This window comes from Oryzias latipes, chromosome 9, assembly GCF_002234675.1.
Source record: "Oryzias latipes chromosome 9, ASM223467v1".
NCBI lineage: Eukaryota > Metazoa > Chordata > Actinopteri > Beloniformes > Adrianichthyidae > Oryzias > Oryzias latipes.
In genome coordinates this window covers 1154720-1177207 of record NC_019867.2, presented here as the reverse complement: position 1 = coordinate 1177207, position 22488 = coordinate 1154720, and the positions used below count along the sequence as shown (strand labels likewise).

Below are 22488 nucleotides of genomic sequence, written 5' to 3'. Positions count from 1 at the left end.
CTGCGGTTCTCTGGAGCAGCAGGAACGTCTTTCTGAAGGAGGGATGAGGGACGATGGGCCCAGAGCGCGGAAGGACCGCGGTGCCGGGCGGCTTCGGCTCCTGAACCCGTTCAAGATTCAAGCTGAGCTTTAAATCCAAAAATGAGCAAATGAAATGAACATTTATTTCACACAGAAATCAACAATTTATAGAACACAAACTAAAATAAACGTCAAGAACACAAATATTTGAATTCTGTAATTTTGCAAAACATTTCAAAAGAATTTTTTAAATGACAGATTTATGAAAACCGTCTTTCTGTTTTCTGCAGCATCAAACACTAATTTGGCTTCGTGCGTTTTTCCAAATGCTGTAAATGATTTTTTTTTTAAAAAGGAGGCATTAATGTGGCTGCAATAAGAGCAAATGAACGGAGGAGACCATCACGTTTGGGTTTTCAGTGTCGTTTCTGCTTCATTCATAGAAAAAGAAGCTTTGAATCTCAGTTCTTTTCTTTTTCTGTGTGGAAATTTAAAAGAAGAAATGTCAAAATAAAAAATAGATATTTTGATATGAAAAAAATGAATATAAAATATCTAAAACCTTGAAGTTGCTTTGGCGATGCGCTCGCGCGCCAATGCGCGTGCGGCTGCGCTGATGGATAAGTTTATGGGCCGCTCAGACTTTCACTCCCACATCGGTGTCGGACGGGTTCAGACTGCAGAGCCGGTGCTCACCTTGAACACCCCCCCCCCCCCCCCAATTAAAAGCTTAATCGCCCCGCAGACGGACTCTCCGGGTAGCGCGCGCTCGCTTTTCCTCCGTGGGTCTATTATTTGCTTGGATAAACCGTTTTTACGGTCAGAAATAACCCACCTCGTCCCGGGTTATGTTTCATCGCCCACTATTACACCCCACCCCCAACCACCCCTTGAATATGAGCGTCACGTGACCACGGGGGACCTTTGCGCGCGTTTCGTCTCTAGTGTTTTCTGACGCGCGTGACAGCAGTTGGTTACTCGCGCCCACAGGAGCGTGTCTGCGTGATGCTTATCTGCGCCGTGAAACGCGGGACAGGCGGACACTCCCCCCGCGCAGATTAACACCTCCACCGCGCCGCGCGCCTCCAACTCTGCGCCCCGCCATGAACGGCTACGGCTCTCCGTACCTCTACATGGGGGCCCCGGTGTCGCAGCCGCGCGCCCCGCTGCAGCGGACCCCCAAGTGCGCGCGGTGCCGGAACCACGGCGTGCTCTCGTGGCTGAAGGGACACAAACGGTACTGCCGCTTCAAAGACTGCACGTGCGAGAAGTGCATCCTGATCATCGAGCGGCAGCGCGTGATGGCGGCGCAGGTGGCGCTGCGGCGCCAGCAGGCCAACGAGAGTCTGGAGAGCCTCATCCCGGAGGCCCTCAGGGCCCTGCCCGCCATCGGCCTGAGCGCGGCCGCGGAGGAGAGCCCCGGGGCGCCGCCGAGGACCGAGGAGCTCCGGTGGAGCGGCGCGGAGCCGCGCGCGGGAGCGCAGGCGTGCTCAGGTGAGGCTCTGCTTCTTTGAGAAAAACTCACCTGTTTGTTTGTCCGCGTCAATCATAAAATCATCTGAATAAAAAAATAAACTCTACAGTTAAAAATAACCCAAGTTCATAGGGACCGACTTTTTTCCCGGGTTATTTTAACTCAGGTTAAATGAGACCAAATGGGGCCCCAAAACGTTGCCTTGGCTCTAAAACGTCACTTAAAGTGGAACCCAACTGGATAATAGAACATTTTAGTGACGTGTTTCATGGAAAACTTCATTTATTGACCAAAACTATATAGATTTGAAGACAAATTAAAAGATAAACTTCTTTAATTTCAGGGTTTTTTCAGAAAAACTGCAGCGCGTGAATTTTCATATTTGAAGATTTTTAATTTTTTTAACTGGCACAAACAATAAGTAATTAACGCAATTTGTGCTTTAAGATCCATTTGAACAAAATAAACTGACTTTATTATTTAAGATAACTTTTATTAACACGATTAGACTTTAATACCCAAATGTTTTTGAGAAAGTATTTTCAATACTTTAAATTAAAAACCAGAGTTTGAGGCTCAGGGTGGCAGTGGTTAGCCTCTTGCCTCACAGCCAGAAGGCCCCTGGTTCAAGTCCCGGCTGGGGGACCTGAACGGTGGGGGGACCTTTCTGTGTGGAGTTTGCATGTTCTCCCCGTGCATGTGTGTTCTCAACATGCTTCATAGGTCCATTGGTTACTCTGCATTGCCCCGAGGTGTGTGTGTGTGTGTGTGTGTGTGTGTGTGTGTGTGTGTGTGTGTGTGTGTGTGTGTGTGTGTGACCGTGGCCCAGCGACAGACTGGCGACCTGTCCAGGGTGTCCCATGCCTTTACCCACGAAGGGCCGGGATAGGCTCCAGCAGCCCCGTGACCCCAGAAAGGGACAAAAATGAATGGAGTTTGAGGCTTAAAAAAGACTTTCATTCTTTTTTTTCCTCGTATATTCCTGTTTCTTAAATTCTAATGTTCAAACGAAAACCTGATATTTTGCTTTATTTGTTTTTTTTAACGTGCATCAGCAATATTTAAAATTAGTATATATATATTTAATCATCTGGATACAAAATTGAGAAAAAAACTTTATTTTCTTTTTCTTTTCTGCATAAAAGAAAAACTAAATTTCTCTGCAGGAACCTTTAAAAAATCTTTTTCTCTTTAAAATCTGTATTGAAGAAAATAAAATATTTCTGCAGATTTATTTGCCGTTTGAAGAAGATGATGTCTGCATGCGGTTCTGGATCAGTGGTTCTGAGTTCTGGTGTCTGATACCGGTTCTCCCCCCATGCAGACCCGGCAGAGGACGGCACGGAGGAGCTGTCAGGAGCGGAGACCGGGGGCAGCTCGTGCAGTGAGAAGGAGCAGGACCCCGCCAGCTCCCCCGAAGGCTCCAAACCGAACTCCTGCTACACACCGGAGCCGTCAGACCCCCCCTCGCTCCCGGAGGACGGCCGCTGCAGCCTCCCCAGGACCGGCGAGAAGGAGGCCAAAGCCGGCAGCCCGCAGAAGCGCCCCCCCAGCCCGGAACCGAGCGTACTGATCGAGGGCCTGGGGGGCTCCATCAGTCTGCCCTTCAGCCTCCGCGCGAACCGCCCCCCCCTGGAGGTCCTGAAGAAGATCTTTCCCGCCCACAAGCCGCCGGTTCTGGAGCTGATCCTGCGGGGCTGCGGGGGGGACCTGGTAGGGGCCATCGAGGTCCTGCTGTCCAGCCGGAGCTCTGACGGGGGCGCACACACGCACGCAGACACGCACGCAGACGCGCTGGTGCTGCCGTCGAACGGACACCTGTTCGAGCACGCGCTGGGCTCGTACCACCCTTCCCCCGCCAAATGGTCAGTGGGCTCCGCGTTCCGGGTCCCGGACTCCCTCCGCTTCACTTCCGAGTCCGGTTCCGGCGCGCTCCCGCTGCAGCACTCCTCGTTCCCGCAGCCCACGCGCTACCCGCTGATGCTGCGCAGCTCGCTCACGCGCGGCCAGAGCCCGTTCGTGCACAGCGACGTGGCCCTGTGGGGCCCCGTGGCCCTGCAGCAGCAGTACCAGCTGCGCCCCGCCGCGCACTACGGGGCCCCGTTCGGCCCTGCAGCCCCGGTGTTCCGCGGCTCCCCGCTGCTCCCGCCCAGACCCGCGGAGGAGCCCCGCATCGGCGGCCCGGAGGAGGGCTGCTCCCTGCCCAAAGCCGGCCTGTTCTCCCCAGAGGAGGAGTACGAGGAGCGCTCCGACTCCGCGTGAAGAACTGCGCCTGCGCGCAAAACTTCGTCCCGTTGGAACAGTGAGAACCGAGCCGCTGCTGTGACGGTTCCGGTTCGGCTTCGGTTCGGATCACCTGCATGTTCATGTGCTAAATAAACCCGAGTGTTTGTCCGAACGCGCGCGCCTCTGTCTTGACTGCGCATCACAGACATCCCGGAAAATGATGGAAAATCCGGTTTTCCATTTTTGAGAAATTCAGGAAATCTCATCGAAGGTTAGAAAAAGAAATCAGGATTTAAATTCAAGTCACTTTATTATTTTATGGTCTTTAACCGATGAGAAACAAAAAGAAAATCAGGAAGTTTGATTTGCAGAACCATAAAAAAATAAAAACGAATTGTGATGAATAATAATAATAATTATTATTTTATTATTATTATAGTTTTAAATCGCTGATTGAAAAAAGTTAATAAAAATCTGCGTTTTCTGGTCAACTATTAAATTCTATAAAACAAGGTGAGAAAAAGTCATATCGGATTTTTCTCTTTTTTTTAAATTAACATGTGATGTTGATTCTGTACATTTATGATTTATTTATAGATGAGATCATTTGTTTATCCCACGAGCGTAATTTAGATTGTTTACAGCAGCTGCACATAAATAAACACAAAACAAAATGTGGAATTAAAAACACAAATAATCAATAATCAAAGGGTTTGCTAAAAGAAAATGAAAGGAAGCCTTCATGTCTTCGACCGCTTATCCCTTTTCTTTTTTGGGGGGGGGGTTGTCCCGCCTCACGCGCACCCATGGGGGCAGTAGGAGACACCAGCGAACCTTAGCGTGATGTTGGACTGAAGGAAGCCGGAGTTCCTACAGACAACCCGCGCATGCGCGGAGGAGTTCTTAGTGAGGCGGGAGCTCTGACCACCTCATGATGAAGGTCAGGTTCATCCTCCCGTCAATCATCTCCTCCATGCGGTCCAGTGTGCTGCTCAGGACAGAACCGGGTCTGTTAGGGCCGAGTCTCTTCCGGTTTCTGTCCGTCCTGCCGCCTGACCCGCACAGCTAACAGAACCGCCGAGGCCCAACAGAACCATCCTGGAAACCCCATGACCCTCAGCGGACGGAGGTGGGGGCGTTTCCTGGTCAGGTGAGCCCCCAGGTGTTTGAAAGGATCCAAAATCCCAAGCAGAGCCTCAGAGGCGCACAGGTGGGGGTGCTGGAGGGTTCTGACTATATGGGGTCAATCTCTGTCTTTCTGTGAGAATCAGATGTCCCCCCCCCCCATCCCAGAGTCCGTATCGAACCCCCCCCCCCCGTCCTCCGCGGACACACAGCTGACATTAACAGATGAATCTCGGTTCAAATCTCAAGTTCTGGTTCAGTTTGAGAAAAGATCCATGAACAGTATTAGCCAACAACAAAATACTACAAAAATAAATGATGTTTAAACTCAACAACACATGTTGGACAGGAAACGGATGCAAATGTTTGCAGTAGGAATGCAGAGATTACCCACAATTCACTGGGGGTCAGTGGAACAAGACTACATAGACACATAGACACATGAACTCCTGTTTACTGCGACTTTCTTGATGAATGTTCAGTTTAAAATTCCTTCAACACCTTCAGATATTTTGCCGCCTTTTCTTTGTTTTGTTGTTTGTTTCATCAAACCGACAAACAAACTCTGGTTTGATTTATTGATTGATTTCACACGCTGTAGTCAAAGCAAAAAAGAATGTGGGGTACACATACTTATCAAACTCATTACAGAAATGTTGAAATGCATAGATTAAAAAGACAGAACATTTGCTTAATTAAATACAGTGATCACTAACTAAAGTATAAGTAGAGCTTAATTTATTGCTTGAAAAGGAGCGGGAAGAAGCGGGTTTATATAATCCCACCCCCACACAATTCATTCATTTGATAGTTTTACAGTTTTTTATAATCCAGTTCTGATCCAACTTGGGCCTGGATCCGTGTCAGCGGCCGGATTGATGTCAGTGATCTGCTGCCATCTAGTGGAGAATCCGGGAACCTTTCTGACTCCACATCTGAGGGATATTCCAGAAAGCAGGTTATACTAGTTACCAGGAAGTTGATAACCTCATCTTTCTGTTCCAAAACAGAAGTATGTTTCAGGGTATGTCAAGTTGCCATAGCAACTCATGCTCTGAACATAACCTGGTCCGGAGCAGGTTTAATTGAAGGATAGTTTGTTTTCAGAGAGGTGAAGCAGCATGGCGTGTCCATTTGAAGATGATTTAGTGGATGAAGAAGCTCAGATAATACTTTTTCCACCATGAGAGGGTGATAAGACCACATATGGATGTTGGAAAGAGAAACATTTTACTTTGATCTAACTTCATTATTTGCTTCAGTTAAGATAAATCATTTTTTTTAGTTCAGTCAGCTTAAAAATAACACGTAGTTTTCAGACAATTATTTAACTTTCATTCAAATTAATTCAATTAAGTAGGTGTAACTTTGGTGCTGCTGTTAGATCGGCAGCGCAAAAAATTGTGGGATATCATTCCCTTTGCCTGTCTGGACGGATTTGGGTTTAAGTGTGGGTTTTTGACCAAATGTGTTTTGTTGTTTAGCTGTTTTACTTGTTTTGCCGAGTTATTTGTCCTGTTATGTGTAACCCTTGTGCTATCTTAGATGACCCCCCCCCCCTTCCATTGAGGTGTTCTCCCTACCATGACAAAGGTGGATAAAGGTGGAAAGATTTCATGTAATCCATGGACACCAGTGAAGATCACAAATCATTGAAGAAGAAAGGTTCAGAGCACTGTCTAGTGGGTCTAGATGACCCAACTCCCAATGGTAACGTGCCTAGGATAGACCAAGGGTTAATTCTTTCTGCACCATCAGTGAGAGGGAGGGAGAGGATGATGAGGATATATAGCACCGCTGCTGCAAGAGGGTGAAATGTAAGTCTCAAGAATGATAAATTATGACATCACACTGTGCAAATCCATTTTGTTTCATTCATTTCATTGTTATAAAAATGAGTATATCTGCAGGCTCAAACTTAGAAATATGAGAGTTCATGAAGTACAATAAATTAAGATGGAAGAACATTTAATTGAATTGGAGTAATATGACATTTAGTTAGATAAATATGTAAAATTGAGTTGTAAAAAAAATATTTAGTTGGATAGATGTAAGAAATTAGGTTGAATACATTTTACTCAATCACTTGTTACCAATAGAAGTAATTCATTTAAGTTGGATTAATTTTATATATATTTTAATTTTTTATATATATATTCAATTCAATTTAATTCTATTTTATTTGTTTAACCCAAATTCATAACAACAGTCGTCTCAATGGGCTTCATATCTGTATTTGAAAAAGTGAAACATAAACTCAAAAGGATCATGAATACATAGAGGTCAATAGGAAAATACTAAAATGAACTAAAAAACTGACTAAGCTATACTGGCATCCCTGCCCTTAGACCCCCCTTTCGCGGTGAGGAAAAACTCCTAAAATACTGGATTCCGGAAAAAACGAAGAAACCTCAGGGGTGTCCACATGAAGGAGGGATCCTCCCCCAGGACGGACAGGCCATTTACCAGAACTCTTAGAGAAGAATTAACTTATCTAAATCTACAACTACATATATAAAAGTCCAGCAGACGAGCTTCATCCAGATGGAGTTGGGGGGACAGTCAACGGTGCGAGTCGAGCCGGAGACAGGAACCACAGCCAGGTGTAGGAGCAGGAGCAAAGGCGAGGTAAACGGTCAGGAACTGGAGCACGGATGAGCCAACTGGGGTCTGGAAGCACTCCCACTCCCCAGGAGGGGAAAGAGGGAAAGAGATACAATACATGAATCACTGCACCAAACAGAGGCATGGAGAACTAAATGATGAATAATGATCAAGAATAGAGGAGAGGAAGGGTAGAAGTAGAAGAGAAAAGAGGACAGAACCCCAGAGCACCATAGTTACCCCAGCTTCAACTTCTAGCAGCCTTTTAAAAGAAATAGTTATTATTAAGTTTAATTTAAACACATTAACATTAAGTTAAATAATCTCTGAATACTAACTAGTCTGACAATAAGCCTGTCCACAGAGGAATGTTTTCAGTCTAGCTTTGAATGTAGAAACTGAGTCGGCCTCTCTTATATGAGCTGGGAGTTTATTCCATAAAACAGGGGCTTGGTGGCTGGACGCTCTACCTCCAACCGTACTTTTACTAATTCTAGGAACCACAAGCAGTCCTGCATTTTGCGAGCGAAGTGTTCTGATTGGATGGTAAGGGACTATGAGGTCCTTAATATAGGACGGGGCCATTCCATGTAAGGCCTTATAGGTTAACAGGAGGATCTTGAACTTGATTCTAGAATCAACTGGGATCCAGTGAAGTGAAACTAACACAGGAGTGATGTGATCTCTTCTGCTAGTTCCTGCTAACAATCTAGCTGCTGCGTTCTGAACAAGCTGGAGACTTCTTAAGGAACTCTTAGGACACGCTGCTAACAAGGAGTTACAGTAATCCAGCCTCGACGTAACAAATGCATGGATGAGTTTTTCAGCATCACTCTTAGAAAGTAGATTTCTGATCTTAGCAATATTCCGCAGGTGAAAAAAGGCAGTTCTACACGCCTGAGATATGTGAGCCTTAAATGATAAATCCTGGTAAAGTAAAACCCCAAGGTTTCTAACTGTGGAATTGGGGGCTATACTTACACCATCCAGGGAGACTATCTGAGCAGACAGAGTATCTCTGAGGTTTTTAGGACCAAGTATAATGACCTCAGTTTTTATATATATGTATATATAAAAAAAAAAAACTTGCCCCTTTCACCCTTTCGTGGGTGGTTTCTCACTCAAGCTCGGGTCCTCTACCAGAGGCCTGGGAGCTTGAGGGTTCTGCGCAGTATCTTAGCTGTTCCTAGCACTGCGCTTTTCTGGATTGAGATGTCTGAGGTCTTTCCAGGTATCTGTTGTAGCCATTCCTCCAGCTTGGGGGTTACTGCCCCGAGTGCTCCAATTACCACAGGCACCACTGTCACCTTCATTTTCCATGCTTTCTCCAGTTCTTCTCTGAGTCCCTGGTATTTCTCCAGTTTCTCATGTTCCTTCTTCCTGATGTTCCCGTCGCTTGGCACTGCCACATCCACCACAACGGCTTTCCTCTGTTCTTTATCCACCACTACAATGTCTGGTTGGTTCGCCATTACCATCCTATCAGTCTGGATCTGGAAGTCCCACAGGATTTTTGCCCTCTCATTCTCTACCACCTTCGGGGGTGTTTCCCATTTTGACCTTGGGGTTTCCAGTCCATATTCTGCACACATGTTCCTGTATATTATTCCAGCCACTTGATTGTGGCGCTCCATGTATGCTTTACCTGCCAGCATCTTACACCCTGCAGTTATGTGCTGGATTGTTTCAGGCGCCTCTTTGCACAGCCTACACCTTGGGTCTTGTCTGGTGTGGTAGATCTGAGCCTCTATGGCTCTGGTGCTCAGGGCTTGTTCCTGAGCTGCCAGGATGAGTGCCTCAGTGCTGTCCTGTAGGCCAGCCCTCTCTAGCCATTGGTAGGACTTCTTGATATCAGCCACTTCAGTTATGGTCCGGTGGTACATCCCATGCAGGGGTTTGTCCTCCCATGAGGATCTGTCCTCCAGCACTGTATCCTCTGCTCTCCATTGCCTGAGACATTCACTGAGCACACTGTCAGTTGGGGCCTTGAGCTTGATGTACTCATGCATCTTGGATGTTTCATCCTGGATAGTGGCTTCTACGCTCACTAGTCCTCGGCCTCCTTCCTTGCGGCTAGCATACAGTCTCAGGGTGCTGGATTTGGGATGGAACCCTCCATGCATGGTGAGGAGCTTTCGTGTCTTAACATCCGTGGTCTGTATCTCTTCCTTTGGCCATCTTATTATTCCTGCAGGGTATCTGATAACTGGCAGTGCGTAGCTGTTTATTGCCCGGGTCTTATTCTTGCCATTGAGCTGGCTTCTCAGGACTTGCCTTACCCGTTGGAGGTATTTAGCTGTTGCAGCTTTCCTTGTTGCCTGCTCCAGGTTGCCATTTGCCTGTGGAATTCCGAGGTACTTGTAACTGTCCTCGATGTCTGCTATTGTTCCTTCTGGGAGTGAGACCCCTTCTGTGTGGACCACCTTGCCTGTCTTTGTCACCATCCGGCTGCATTTCTCGAGCCCGAATGACATCCCAATGTCAGTACTGTAGATCCTGGTGGTGTGGATCAGGGAGTCAATGTCACGTTGGCTCTTAGCATATAGCTTGATGTCATCCATGTAGAGGAGGTGACTGATGTTGGCCCCATTTCTGAGTCGGTATCCATAGCCAGTCTTGTTGATTATTTGGCTGAGGGGGTTCAGACCTATGCAGAACAGCAGTGGGGACAGAGCATCACCTTGGTATATCCCACATTTGATGGACACTTGTGCAAGTGGCTTCCCATTGGCTTCAAGGGTGGTTTTCCACAGCTTCATTGAGTTTCCTATGAAGGCTCTTAGAGTCCTGTTTATGTTGTACAGCTCCAAGCATTCAGTGATCCACGTGTGTGGCATTGAGTCATAGGCTTTCTTGTAATCAATCCAGGCTGTGCACAGGTTGGTGTGTCGTGACTTGCAGTCTTGAGCGACTGTTCTGTCAACCAGGAGTTGGTGTTTGGCTCCTCTGGAGTCTCTACCAATGCCTTTCTGTGTGTTACTCATGAATTGATCCATGTGCCTATTTATCTTGGTTGCAATGATGCCTGACATGAGCTTCCATGTTGTGGAGAGACAGGTTATTGGCCGGTAGTTGGATGGGACTGCACCCTTTGAGGGATCCTTCTGGATCAGGATCGTTCGCCCTTCTGTTAGCCATTCGGGATGAGTCCCATCTCTTAGCAGCTGGTTCATTTGTGCTGCCAGGCGCTCGTGGAGTGCTGTGAGCTTCTTTAGCCAGTAGGCATGTATCATGTCAGGGCCCGGTGCTGTCCAGTTCTTCATACCTGAGACTCTTTCTTGGATGTCTGCCACTGTGATGGTTACTGGATTCTGTTCAGGGAGGTTGCTATGTTCTTCTCTCAGAGAGACCAGCCACTGGGCATTGCTGTTATGTGCTGTCTCTTTCTCCCATATACTTTTCCAGTACTGTTCAGTTTCTAGCCTTGGTGGGTCTGTTCGGCTGTTTTGACCCTGCTTCTGAGCGTACACTTTCGCAGGTTGAGTTGCGAACAGCCTGTTTATCCGTCTGGCTTCATTGTCTCTTGTGTACCTCTTTAGGCGGCTGCTCAAGGCTAGGAGCCTTTGTTTGGCAGTTTCCAGTGCTTCAGGTATGGGCATCTGGCTGTATCTCTTAGGTACTTGCTTTCTCATTGTACCTCTTTGAGCCTCTGTCAGCTTACTCACATCCTTCCGAGTTGCCTTGATTTTGGCCTCTAACCGTTGCTTCCATGGTGGGTATTGTTTTCTCCCATGGTTACTCTTATAGCCAAGCATCTCAAGGATGTAAACCAGTTCATTGGTTTCTGTGATGGTTGTGGTAGGAATTGCCCTCAATGCTTCATTCACAGTTTCCAGTAGACTTTCAGGCGGTACATCACTTAACCGTTGTAGCTGGTGTCGAGGTTGCCAAGTGTTCATTCTAGACATGATCTTGTCTTTCAGGTCAGTTGCTGCCTCGCTCAGCGTAACTGTGGTTGTTGGGGCTGTGTACCCAATCTCAGGGTGGGAGTGTAGTATAGCCTGCTCTCTGACCTGTTGTTCTGGCTCTCCCGGGGTATTGCCATTGTATTGTATCGCTTCAATCTCTAGTTGTGATAGGAGTTGCCGCTTGTGGATGTTCGAGCATTGGGCTACCAGTTGTTTGGCAGTTAGCCTTGATTGTGAGTTTCGAAGCATCCATTCATTCCACATTCTCTGCATGTAACCACGCTGGTTGGGATTACTTGAGTAGTAGCATTCTAACAGAACCTTGTTTTCGCACCTAGTCCATTTCCATCTTGTTCCAGTAGCCCACTTTCCATCAGAGTGCTCTGGTCCCCCAGCACCTGACGCAGACCTTGTTTGGCCGGGCGACGTCTGAGCCGGCATGACATGTATATATATATATATATATATCTCAGACATCTCAATCCAGAAAAGCGCAGTGCTAGGAACAGCTAAGATACTGCGCAGAACCCTCAAGTTCCCAGGCCTCTGGTAGAGGACCCGAGCTTGAGTGAGAAACCACCCACGAAAGGGTGAAAGGGGCAAGTTTTTTTTTTAATATATATATTTATATATGTTGTTGTTTCCCTTTCGGCTTTTCCCATCAGGGGTCGCCACAGCGAACGAGTCTCATGGTAAACTTGGCAATGTTTTACGCCGGATGCCTTTCCTGACGCCACCCTCTCACGTGTTAATTTTTTCATGGTCGTATTATCTTCATAGCCGTCATTAAAATCTCAGACTCCGTCTCACTGAAGTATAGCACTCTCTTTTGTTCTCCACGTGTTTCCATGGTGACTCCAGAAATCAGCGATCCATTGAGAATGTCTTTATGTACCTGCTGTGCACGTGCATTAACCCAGGGTTACCAAGTGGAGCGTAATTACGTTAACTCATATCCGGTCTATTGAAACCGACATACCCAGAGTAAGCAAGTTCAGGAGGATTTCAGCCAGAGTTCAGGCTTAAAGTCAGGGGAGTTTAAACGGGCCTTCTGGAATACCCCTCAGCTCGGTTAGACATGTAAACGGTGGATGTTTACAGACAAACATGGAGAACAACAACAGTCAGGAGGCGCACGCGCACGGATACCAGTCTGTTATGGCAGAGAGTGGAGGAAATATCAAGGTAAATATCTATAAATACATATTATAGCATATACGCTTCTGAATCTGTCATAGTTGTGATTTTCATTAGAGGTTGATACAACTTTAATTAAATAATCAAATGGAGTACAGAGAAAGCTGCTTCCGGTATGTCCATTGACTGTAAATGACAACTGGACAGAGTGACTCCTCCCCCTGCCGTTCTAAACAGGAAGTGGCTCCAAGAAGCCAAAATCCTATCGACTTCTACAGAGAAACAAACAGCTGTTTCTCAGTCATTCTATTGCTCTGATACTTTTTTTAAAATCATATTCTTGATAATCCTCATTTTTTCATGACAGTTTTTCTGTAGTTCAAGTTATAAACTGACCAATCAGATGCCTGATGGATTCTGTAAATAATAATGTTCATCAACTCTGTTACATTTTATATTTCAGTTCTCAGGAATCAGACGCAGCTATACTTCTGGGGGAGGAGCATGTGTGGCGTTTTCCCAGGATGCTGTTGGAGCCGTCAGAATGTGGAACATCACCTCCATCCAGTGAGATTTCCCCAGGAAGAATACATCTTTAAGAGCATCCCTGTCTTCTGAACTATTTCCTCCACCTCAAGAAGAACCAAGATGATTGTAATTTGGTAAACCATTTCTGGGGAGACTTGCACAGACGGCTCTCAACCACAAATACATTTCTGACATTTCTGTACTCTAATATTCAGTTCGGTTGTATTAACATAGAAAAGAAGATTCAGTTTTGGTTCAACAACTTAGTTATTTTTTGTAAATGTTTTATTCACATATGTCAATTTTTGAAAGTGAGTCCCAGTTTTTATGTTTATAAAAACGAGTTTAATCTTTTTTTGTAAATCTCTTAAAATGATTAAAAATAAGAATGCTGTGAAACTTTTAAATTGAACTGGACTAATATAATTTCCACATACCCTTAAATGATATGATTAGATGTTATATTTTTAGAGTTAGGGATATTCTTATGTATTTATTTATGCAGATTGTTGATAATTTAAAAAAAGATCAACAATCTATATAAATAAATGCATATATATATCCCCAACTCTAAGCATTAGGGGGGAAAAATATAATGACATTTTTTGTAATATTGTCTTCATTTGTCACTTGGACAAAGATGTCTGCAGGAAAGGCAGACAGCCACGCCGCCAGGGGGCGCTCGCGAGCTGAGACGTGCTGGTGGCTGCGCTGCTCGGCGCCAAACGGTTAGCTTCAGGTTAGCTTAAATGCTACAATTGATTGAGAAACGCGTCGCAGCAGAACAATGTAAAGAAAAGTAGTTGTTTTTCTAAAGTACAGGGATTTTCGTGGAGGAGGAGGAGCTTTATTAACAAATACAGGTAAGCTTTAACATTGATTTAGCAGAGTTTTATAAAAAACAAGTCACAATGTGATGAATGAAGTCACAAAATCAGAAATGAAAACCAGTTCAACAACTAATTATTCTGATAATTAATGAGTAAAACAGAAATCACATAAAGCAGAAACGGTTTCAGTCATTTTTACTGGATATGAAAGTTCACATAAATTAAGTCTCTGAGCAGACGCTGAACCACAGCCGTTAATAAATGAGGAAGTTTATGAGCTCAGTGACAGTGCAGGTTATAGTGTATCATGGAGAAAAGAAAGGTTGACAACCTGATCCTGGTTTCTGTATGAACCCACTCTTTTCTCTGACTTTCATGAATTTATTTCGTATTTTAAAATCCTGATCTTGAGACAGACTCCACTGAAAATGATGTTTTTGGTTTTTTTTAACATGTTCTGACGATGGAGACATTTATTAGGAAAATTACTCAAAGAATTGTATTTTTGAGTATTTTTCTTAAAATTTATACTGTTGTAAAAAATATATTGAAAAAAAAATGCAATTTTTTGATGTATAAATTCCTCTGGGCGGGGCTGCAGTCTCCAAGCTCCGCCCCTTTCTGATCATCCACCTGCCGACAAACAGATCCACGATTTTTTAAACAGAGAGCTTCTAGTTATGGGTGATGGGAATGGAGGGGCGGGGTTGCTCTGCGCCAACAGTCCCGCCCACAACTCAGAAGTGAATTTCGGAGGTACTCCTGCCGCTCTGCAGAAGCGTTGTCCTAGAAAACAACACGGGTTTTCAGAGTTTGACTAAAAACTGCAAAAGAGCATCGGGAACGCTTTAAAACCAGATCAGAAGATGATCAGAGTGGAACTTGGAAAAGTGTTCTGTCAAATGTTCTCATTTTTTTAAGGTCAGACGTTTATTTTAGTTCAACTCAGACTACAGTGACGGGAGCAGCGGACTCCTGCTCTTCTGTGGTGGGCGTGGATCTTTTAGAGTGGATCATTTTAATAAATGGCTATAACACGGTTTACTTTTCACGGTTTCGCTACTTCATGGATTTGCATCGTGCATTGTGTTCTGCATTCTGATTGGCTAAAAAGTCACTGCTTTTTCTCTACCTGTGTGTCAGTAACGTTGCAGTTTAATATGTACACGTACGTAAATCAGCTTTCCAAATTTACATTACGTTCGTGCAAATTCTCTTGCAATTTCGAGTTTCTCTAAAACCCATAGAAAAAGAGCAACAACTGCCTATCACTATGTTCTTCTCCTGAACAAACACAGCTGCACCCGGGCTTCAAAAGAAGAAAACACTGCAGAGCGGAGTCAGGATGCAGCGGCTCAGTCTGTAGAGCAGTGAAATACACCTGAGTCACTATTTGTCCCACTGTACTGTGTATTTTTTTTAATAATCATTTTAAATTTTCTCCCGTTTAATCCAATTACTCGGGTCGCGGTGGGCGGGGCTAATCTCCGCAATTTGAAGCCTTCTGTTCACATTGATGATTAAAATTATTCTTTGTCAGTACAGTACAGAAGTTATTTGTTGAAAAAAAAAACGTTTCTAAAGTACTTTTATTTGTGAAACAAATGCTTGAGACTGTAAAATGGTTTGTTCTTTCTTTTCAATGTAGAATAGAGGATTTAATTGTATAATAATTGTAAAAAAAATAAAGGTTTCTACTTCACGGATTTTGACTATCACGGGTTCTTTTTGGAACGTAACCCCTGCGAAAAACAAGGGTTTACTGTATATTTTATTTATAGGGAGCCGTGGCAGCCGAAAACAGCGGCCATCGTTTACAGAAGGGTTTTTGGCCATGTGGTTGGAGGTCTGCTGTTGCTTATTTGGGGTTTGGTTCAGAGTTTGAGCTACAAATGTCTGAAAGATGGGTTTAGAAGGACATCAGGGTCTTCCTGTTCCACAGAAAGATGCTGCTGGATGGACAGTTTTTCATCCAGTTCAGAAATCTCCTCACGTGATTTCTCTGGGACGACCATCAGAAGAGCGCCCCCTGCTGGCCATGTAGGAGATAAAGAGAGGGAACACTGTGAAACTGGAGATGCTGTGAAGGAGGGGTCAAACCTGAGAACCAACAAACATTAGAGTAATTTCTGTTTGATGATAAAATCCCGATATAGAAATGAAGTTTTTCAGGTTTTTCTCAAATTTTAAAGATGTCTAGAAAGTGGAGAAAAAAAAAAACAAAACAACAATGTCTGTCAGATCTGCTCATCTTCTGCCATCTAGTGGACAACAGTGGAACGTCAGCAACAGAAAGTGACTGCATGTCAAGAGGCTCTGATTTTCAAATGACAGCACAAAAAGTGTTTTATTTTAAAAAATAATAGAAAGTAATTCCTGAAATTATTGGTTAAGGTCAGTCCGATTCTAAAAAGCTTTTTCTCTGTGGGACGTCATCGACCGGTTCCTCCCTTCCTGCATTGTGGGTCCAAGTCCCTGTTGCTGAAGAGCCCCTCAGAACCCCCACAGTGTGCTGCTCGGGGGTAGTTCTGCAGAATCTGAATGTGGATGCTCTCCCTGAGCTGCAGGACACACCGCCCCCCCTGCGTGTTGCACGTTGGAGTGGCGAGGCCGGGGTGTCAGACAGAGACAAATGTGCGCCCGCCTGCTTTTGCATTCAGCCGCATGTGTCGCGGCTCCATCAGAGGCTGATTGACATAGCAGGATCCCCGGTGATCCCGCTGCCGGCCCTGCGGCGCTCCTGTTACTCTTTACGGCCCGCACGGCGGGGCGCTTCCAGCCACATGCTGTTGTTTCAATCAGGCCCCGAAGGCCGAGTGGACGGCGTGCCAGAGCGGCCTGCAGCCAGGTGTGAGCGCAGAAACAAAGGCTGCAGCGGGTCTGTGTCCACTTTGTTCCACATGACAGCGGCCAAAGAAGACCTTCCTTCACACGGAGACACCGCTGTGCTCCGGAGGCTTCAGGTTTCAGGCAAAAACACTCTTTTCATAATGAAGGTTTACGTCTTCAAACAAACGTTGGACCGATGTCGTTCAAATCTCTCTTTGTTCCCAGCAAACAGTTTTTGCTCTAAAAAACCGAAGCTATTCCAGCGCATTGAATGGCCAAAAACCACCTGGAAGGAACACCTTCAATCGATTCCAAATCTACTCTGAACAGAGATTCCAGGACCCCTGTGGAAGCCATGGACCCTGCTCAAGGTCCTTTGGAAACACGTCCCTGGAGTCTGGAATCCATTTAAGATCCAGAATCCTGTCTCTGAATCCAGGAATTCTCTCAGAAAACCTGGTTTTATGATGGGATCATTTGGAACGTGGTTTTCCTGTGTCTAGTTTGAATTAATGGTGGTCCAACATTCCTAAAAACATTCCTGGATTCCTCTCTAAGGACGGCCTTCAAACTCATCGGATATGTTTTTGTTGGAATGACCAGAAAAATGAGATCTTTGTAGATTTCTGATCATCTGTAGAATTCCCAACGTGACTTTTCAAACCTCGGCTCGCAACAATCCTGAAACTCCTCGTTGGACCCCCGACCACAGAGCAGCACGGATGAGCTTTGGGACCCCCGGACCCGACTGGAACTTCTTCCATTAACTCTTTGAAAGATGGACCCATATAACGGATGTTTGGAATACCTCGAAGAGAGCTTCTGGACACCGACAGGGCATTTCACCTGGATCCTCTCATCCAGCCCGCTCTCACTTCAAAGCATTCCTGGGGTGCGAGTCTGGGGGAGGCAGCTCGTAACCTTGGCGATAAATTAGGAAGAAGCGGTGAATAAAGCTGCACCTGCAGGTCTTTACCACCGAGTCCGGGTCCTCATCTGGAGGACGAGGTCAAAGCTGGAGGTCCTGAAAAAGTCACTTTCAGAAAAAACGACACATCTTCATGAAGATTTCTGCAAAAAAAAAAACAAAAAAAAATCCTTCTGGATCTTTTCTGCTGGATTTTCAGTATTTACACCCCAAATGTTATTTTTTGTCATGCCATCATACAGACGTGAGAAGACGGTTTGAATCCCAGAAGCAGCCGGCTGGTCGCAGACCCCCCTGCAGCCTCCCAGCAGGACGTCGTCCGACTGACGGACTGTCCAATGTGCAGCAAACACGAGCGGCTCCATCACTGCAAGAACTCCAAAGACGACAGGTAAAGGTTAAAAACACAGACTGCTGTTGTCCTCAGTGAAAATGTGAATTTAGTTTCTGTTTTTGGCTTCATCTGGTCGCTCTTCTGTGTATTCTGACACATTGGATTCCATAAAAACGTGTGATTGTTGTGAAAACACTGAGATCTGCACCTGCAGCACCTTTGTCACCTGTTTACCTGAACGCCGTGTTTCATGTAATCAGAGACGTTCTCGTTAAACATGTTCTCTTTGTCAGGACCCCAGAAAGGAGCTTTACCCTAAAACCAAATCAATTCATGTCACATTAAAACAAAGAGAAAACACATTTCCTGTAAAAAAAAACAAAAAAGTACATAAATATGAAAAGAAACATTTAATAGAAATATAAATACTGAAAGAAATTCAAATGAATTTAGTTTAAACTAAACTTTTGAATAAAAACAGCTGCTGGATTTGAATAAACGGAGATTTTCAGCTTCTCCATGTTTAGGAACCGATAGAAACTGGATCCAGATGAGCAGACGGGTCCGGCTGTTCGTACCGGGTCAGGAGGTCAAAGGTGGATGTGGGGCTGAACCATTCAAAGCTTTGTCTTCAAATCTTCTTTGAAAAGTGTAGCTGCTCATCTTCATCACATGACGAATGAGAACGTCTCCGTTTAGTTTCTAAATTTTATTAAACTGATGTAAAGAAAATCTGATCAGGAACGAAAACCTTTTATTGAAATAACAACATGTCTGTTTGTCCTGAAAACATCCAAACATTTCAATAATAGTAGATTTTAGAGAAATACTTTTCTCCAAATAAAATCCTAAACATAAAAATAAGTTTGCTTAGAGATAAAATAAGCTTTATTTATAATCATTATTTTTGAGTGACACAAAACTGTGATTAAATTCTTAAAAATATTGGTTTTCTTTGCGTTTTTATTTAAAACACGATGAGTAATCCCATTACTCCTCCGGGAAGTTACCCGGCTGACTCCGCCCGCTGAATAATTCCTCGCGATCTCATTGGCTGTCGGGCTTCCGGAAGCAGCCAATCAGAGAGCGGCAGCGCCGGTTCATAGAGCCCCGCGCGGAGGCTGGCCCCCAAAGTCCGGATGGGATCAGCTGAGGTCCTGAGGGCCGATTAAACCTCGCGCGGAACCGTGCGCGCGCGGATGTCCTTCACCCCAACCGACAGACCCGCTCCCCGCTCTGCTGCACCTCTACAGGTAAATATCACAACCTAGACTGGATAGACACCTGATGTATGCCTTTATATGAATGTGTACACTCTAGTTTATTCATTTCTGTGTCTTTTCTAGGTTCTAGTTAGGACTGTTTACGTGATAAAGTGTTAGTTTTTAGGATCGCTCTAACGGATTTAAAATAATTCAAGATCCTTTTTAGTGAAATTAATATGTAATAGTAATAATATTTAGTGCAGCAGAAAGCTGACATTTCAATAAACGTAAGTTTCAGCTGCTGTTCTTCACGCCGTTAACCCGCCGCTGCTTCCTGCAGGCAGAAGCGGCGCCTGAAGCCGTCATGCCCGAAAACGGCGGCAGCGAGCTGGAGATCGACGTGGAGAGTCTGGAGACGGAGAGCGACGAGCCGGCGGAGCCCTGCGGCCGGCCCGAGGGCCCCGGGGGGCCCGCGGACGACGGCAAGCCCGGCCCCGGCGGCGACCAGCGGAAGCTGAGCCGCACGCCCAAGTGCGCCCGCTGCCGCAACCACGGCGTGGTGTCCTGCCTGAAGGGCCACAAGCGCTTCTGCCGCTGGCGGGACTGCCAGTGCGCCAACTGCCTGCTGGTGGTGGAGCGGCAGCGGGTGATGGCGGCGCAGGTGGCGCTGAGGAGGCAGCAGGCCACGGAGGTAGAGGCCCGGAGGACACGCGCACACTTCATCCAGTCAGGGTCAGGATGACCCTTAAAAGAGGCGGTCAGAGCGAAACCTAATGGCGTCATTTATTGGCCCCTTAGAGCGGCTTTGGTCAAATTTAATCTTTAAAAGAAAGCAGGTTTTTTTTCATGAAACATATTTCTTTAGACTAGATGATCTCATAGAAAATGTATTTTTTGTTAAAACACATTTGAAATGTAATTTACTAAATCACTAATTTACTAAAAGAAATGGCAGAAGTTTCCTCGTATGTTAAGATTATTTAAAAAATCTTTTTCCAAATAACAGACTACTTAAATTAAGTATTTAAAAGTAGAATTAGTAAAATGATTAATAATAAATGTAAATTTAAACAAATATAAAGAAGTAATTGAGTGTTATATTTATTTATAAAGGCTGTAAAATGTTTTAAGTTTTTCACAAGTTTTTGTCAAAATGACATTTTATTATTATTAGTGGTCAAACCGCATTAAAAAGTGAGGGGAATGTTCTCTTAATGTTTCCGTTATGGCTTTAAACCGTCCAGCTGTAACACCGTAAACCTTTAGAGGACCAACTTTAAAACTCTGACTCGCTTTGTTCCAAACAGACTGAAACAAATGTGTTTATCGTCCCGGCATGGAGTGTTTTCCTGAACGTTCTCCTCTTTTATCTCTGTGTCAGGATAAGAAGGGGATTTCTGGGAAAGAGATTCCAGCGGAGAGGAGGATCTATCAGCGGCACGTTCGCCCGTCCTCCATGCTGGCCAAAAGCATCCTGGAAGGTAAAGGGTGGAGCTGAAGGCTAAATGTGCTCCTTTGCTCTGTACCTTTGGTTCAAACGCTCGTTTTTGTGGCAGGATATCGTCCCGACCCGTTTTTGGCCGCCAGCCCGTCCCTGCCCCCTCCCCTGAGCGACCGCATGAGGAAGCGGCGGGCCTTCGCCGATAAGGAGCTGGAGAACATTATGCTGGAGCGCGAGTACAAAGAGCGGGAGCTGCTGGAGAACAACGCGGCGCCGCCGGGCCCGCTGCTGTTTCCCAGCGGCATGGTCCACCACGCCGCTGAGTACAACTCCTACAAGTCGGCGTACTCCCCGGCAGCTCCGGTGGAGCCGCAGCCCAAAGAGCTGTGCGGTTTCCTGGGTCCAAACTGCCTGGATTTCTCCATGCAGTACCCTGCCGGCTCAGCCAACGTGGAGCTCATCTCCTCCAACGTCAACGTCACCACGTACCGCCACTACCCGCTGCAGCCGCCACGCGGCAGCTTCATGATGTGGCCCCGCGGGGCGGCCAACCTGGGCGACGCTCTGCTGTACCAGCAGTGTCTGTTCAACGCCACGGCGGTGCAGAACATGAAGCCCGGCGCCGTGTGGGAACCTAAACAGATGCCGGCTGAGAGCCAGGCGCCGGAGCAGGAGCTTACCGCCAAGCTGGAAGGGTCCAGAGTCGCTGCCCTACAGGACTCAGTCGATCCTCAGCAGGCTGACCCCAAACCGCCCGGTGTACCCCCGGTGGGGCAAAAGGAGTCGGCGTTCTCTCCTCTGAAGAGGAGCGTCGGACAGTCATTCCTCAGCAGCCTCCATTCCCAGAACGCCGGCGCCGTCCGAAACAAGGCCAGCAAAGACGGGCCGAGGCTTTCTGTCAAACTCAACTCCTTTCACTCCCTCATCCAGAACTCGCTGAGCGAGAAGAGCGACGGGGGGGCCGGGCCGGGGCGCCGAACACCCTTCTGCAAGGAGCTGCTGGAGGAGGCGGCCCGCAAGTTCAGGGAGGGCGCCGGCAAGGACGCCAAATCCTCCGAGCGCTACGGCAAAGACTTCCTCAGCAAGCCTGTTGGGATCAAGGCGGCGCCCGGCGAGGGGCTCTCGTTTTCCGTAGAAGCCATTCTAAAGCGGCCCCCCCCTCTATGAGCCGAACTTTCTACTGACCCCCCCCCCCTTCTTGCACTAAAGCGTCAGGTTCTCATCCGGTTCTGGCTCATAAAAACACAGGCACTGGGTCAGAACAAATCCGTCCGAAAATGTCTCCTCGTGTAAAATGAATGTACAGTGGCTCATGTTTCCGTGTGCATGTTTATTAATGTTATTGTTTAGAGTATTTAAACATTATTCCAACCTGTCAATAAACTTTAAAAGAACAGAACTTTAGAAGCACATCTCACTTTTGATTGACGGCTGCAACATCAACACCTTTGATTTTACGGCTTAAGAAAAATCCGCTTTTTAATACGGAAATATTTCCCGCCTAAATATGTTGAAGGTTTTGTTTTTTTGGTTGTGATTTAAAAAATGAGAAGCACCTCCTCGTCTAAAGCACAGAATAACACATTTCTAGAGAAGCTTCCGTTTCTTTAACCCTTGTTCTATCCTAGGCACTTTAACATTGGGAGTTGGGTCATCTAGACCCACTAGACAGTGCTCTGAACCTTTTTTCTTCAATGATTTGTGATTTTCACTGGTGTCCATGGATTACATGAAATCTTTCCACCTTCATCCACCTTTGTCATGGTAGGGAGAACACCTCAATAGAAGGGGGGGTCATCTAAGATAGCACAAGGGTTATATGGAGGATTATCGTACCGTCGTATCACAGTGGTAAAGGAATTTCCCAGAGTGTGGTCAGTCCTAAAGCTGTGGCGTGG

The 22488-nt window shown here is 45.9% G+C and overlaps 2 protein-coding genes across 2 annotated transcripts; both read left to right on the top strand.

Moving 5' to 3' along the window:
* The first annotated feature begins 756 nt into the window (after positions 1–756).
* dmrt3 (doublesex and mab-3 related transcription factor 3) lies at positions 757–3893 on the top strand. Its single transcript, XM_023958132.1, has 2 exons — positions 757–1515; positions 2820–3893. Exons 1-2 carry the CDS (start codon positions 1125–1127, stop codon positions 3755–3757), a joined length of 1329 nt encoding a protein of 442 aa, XP_023813900.1. The 5' UTR covers positions 757–1124; the 3' UTR covers positions 3758–3893.
* A 9653-nt stretch (positions 3894–13546) lies between these two features.
* LOC101163154 (doublesex- and mab-3-related transcription factor 2) lies at positions 13547–21994 on the top strand. The gene is given in 7 exon segments (XM_023958130.1): positions 13547–13886; positions 17853–18001; positions 19017–19197; positions 19490–19840; positions 20531–20630; positions 20706–21743; positions 21746–21994. Coding segments are annotated over 5 exon segments (1572 nt in total). The 5' UTR covers positions 13547–13886; positions 17853–18001; positions 19017–19143; the 3' UTR covers positions 21775–21994.
* The last annotated feature ends 494 nt before the right edge of the window (positions 21995–22488 follow it).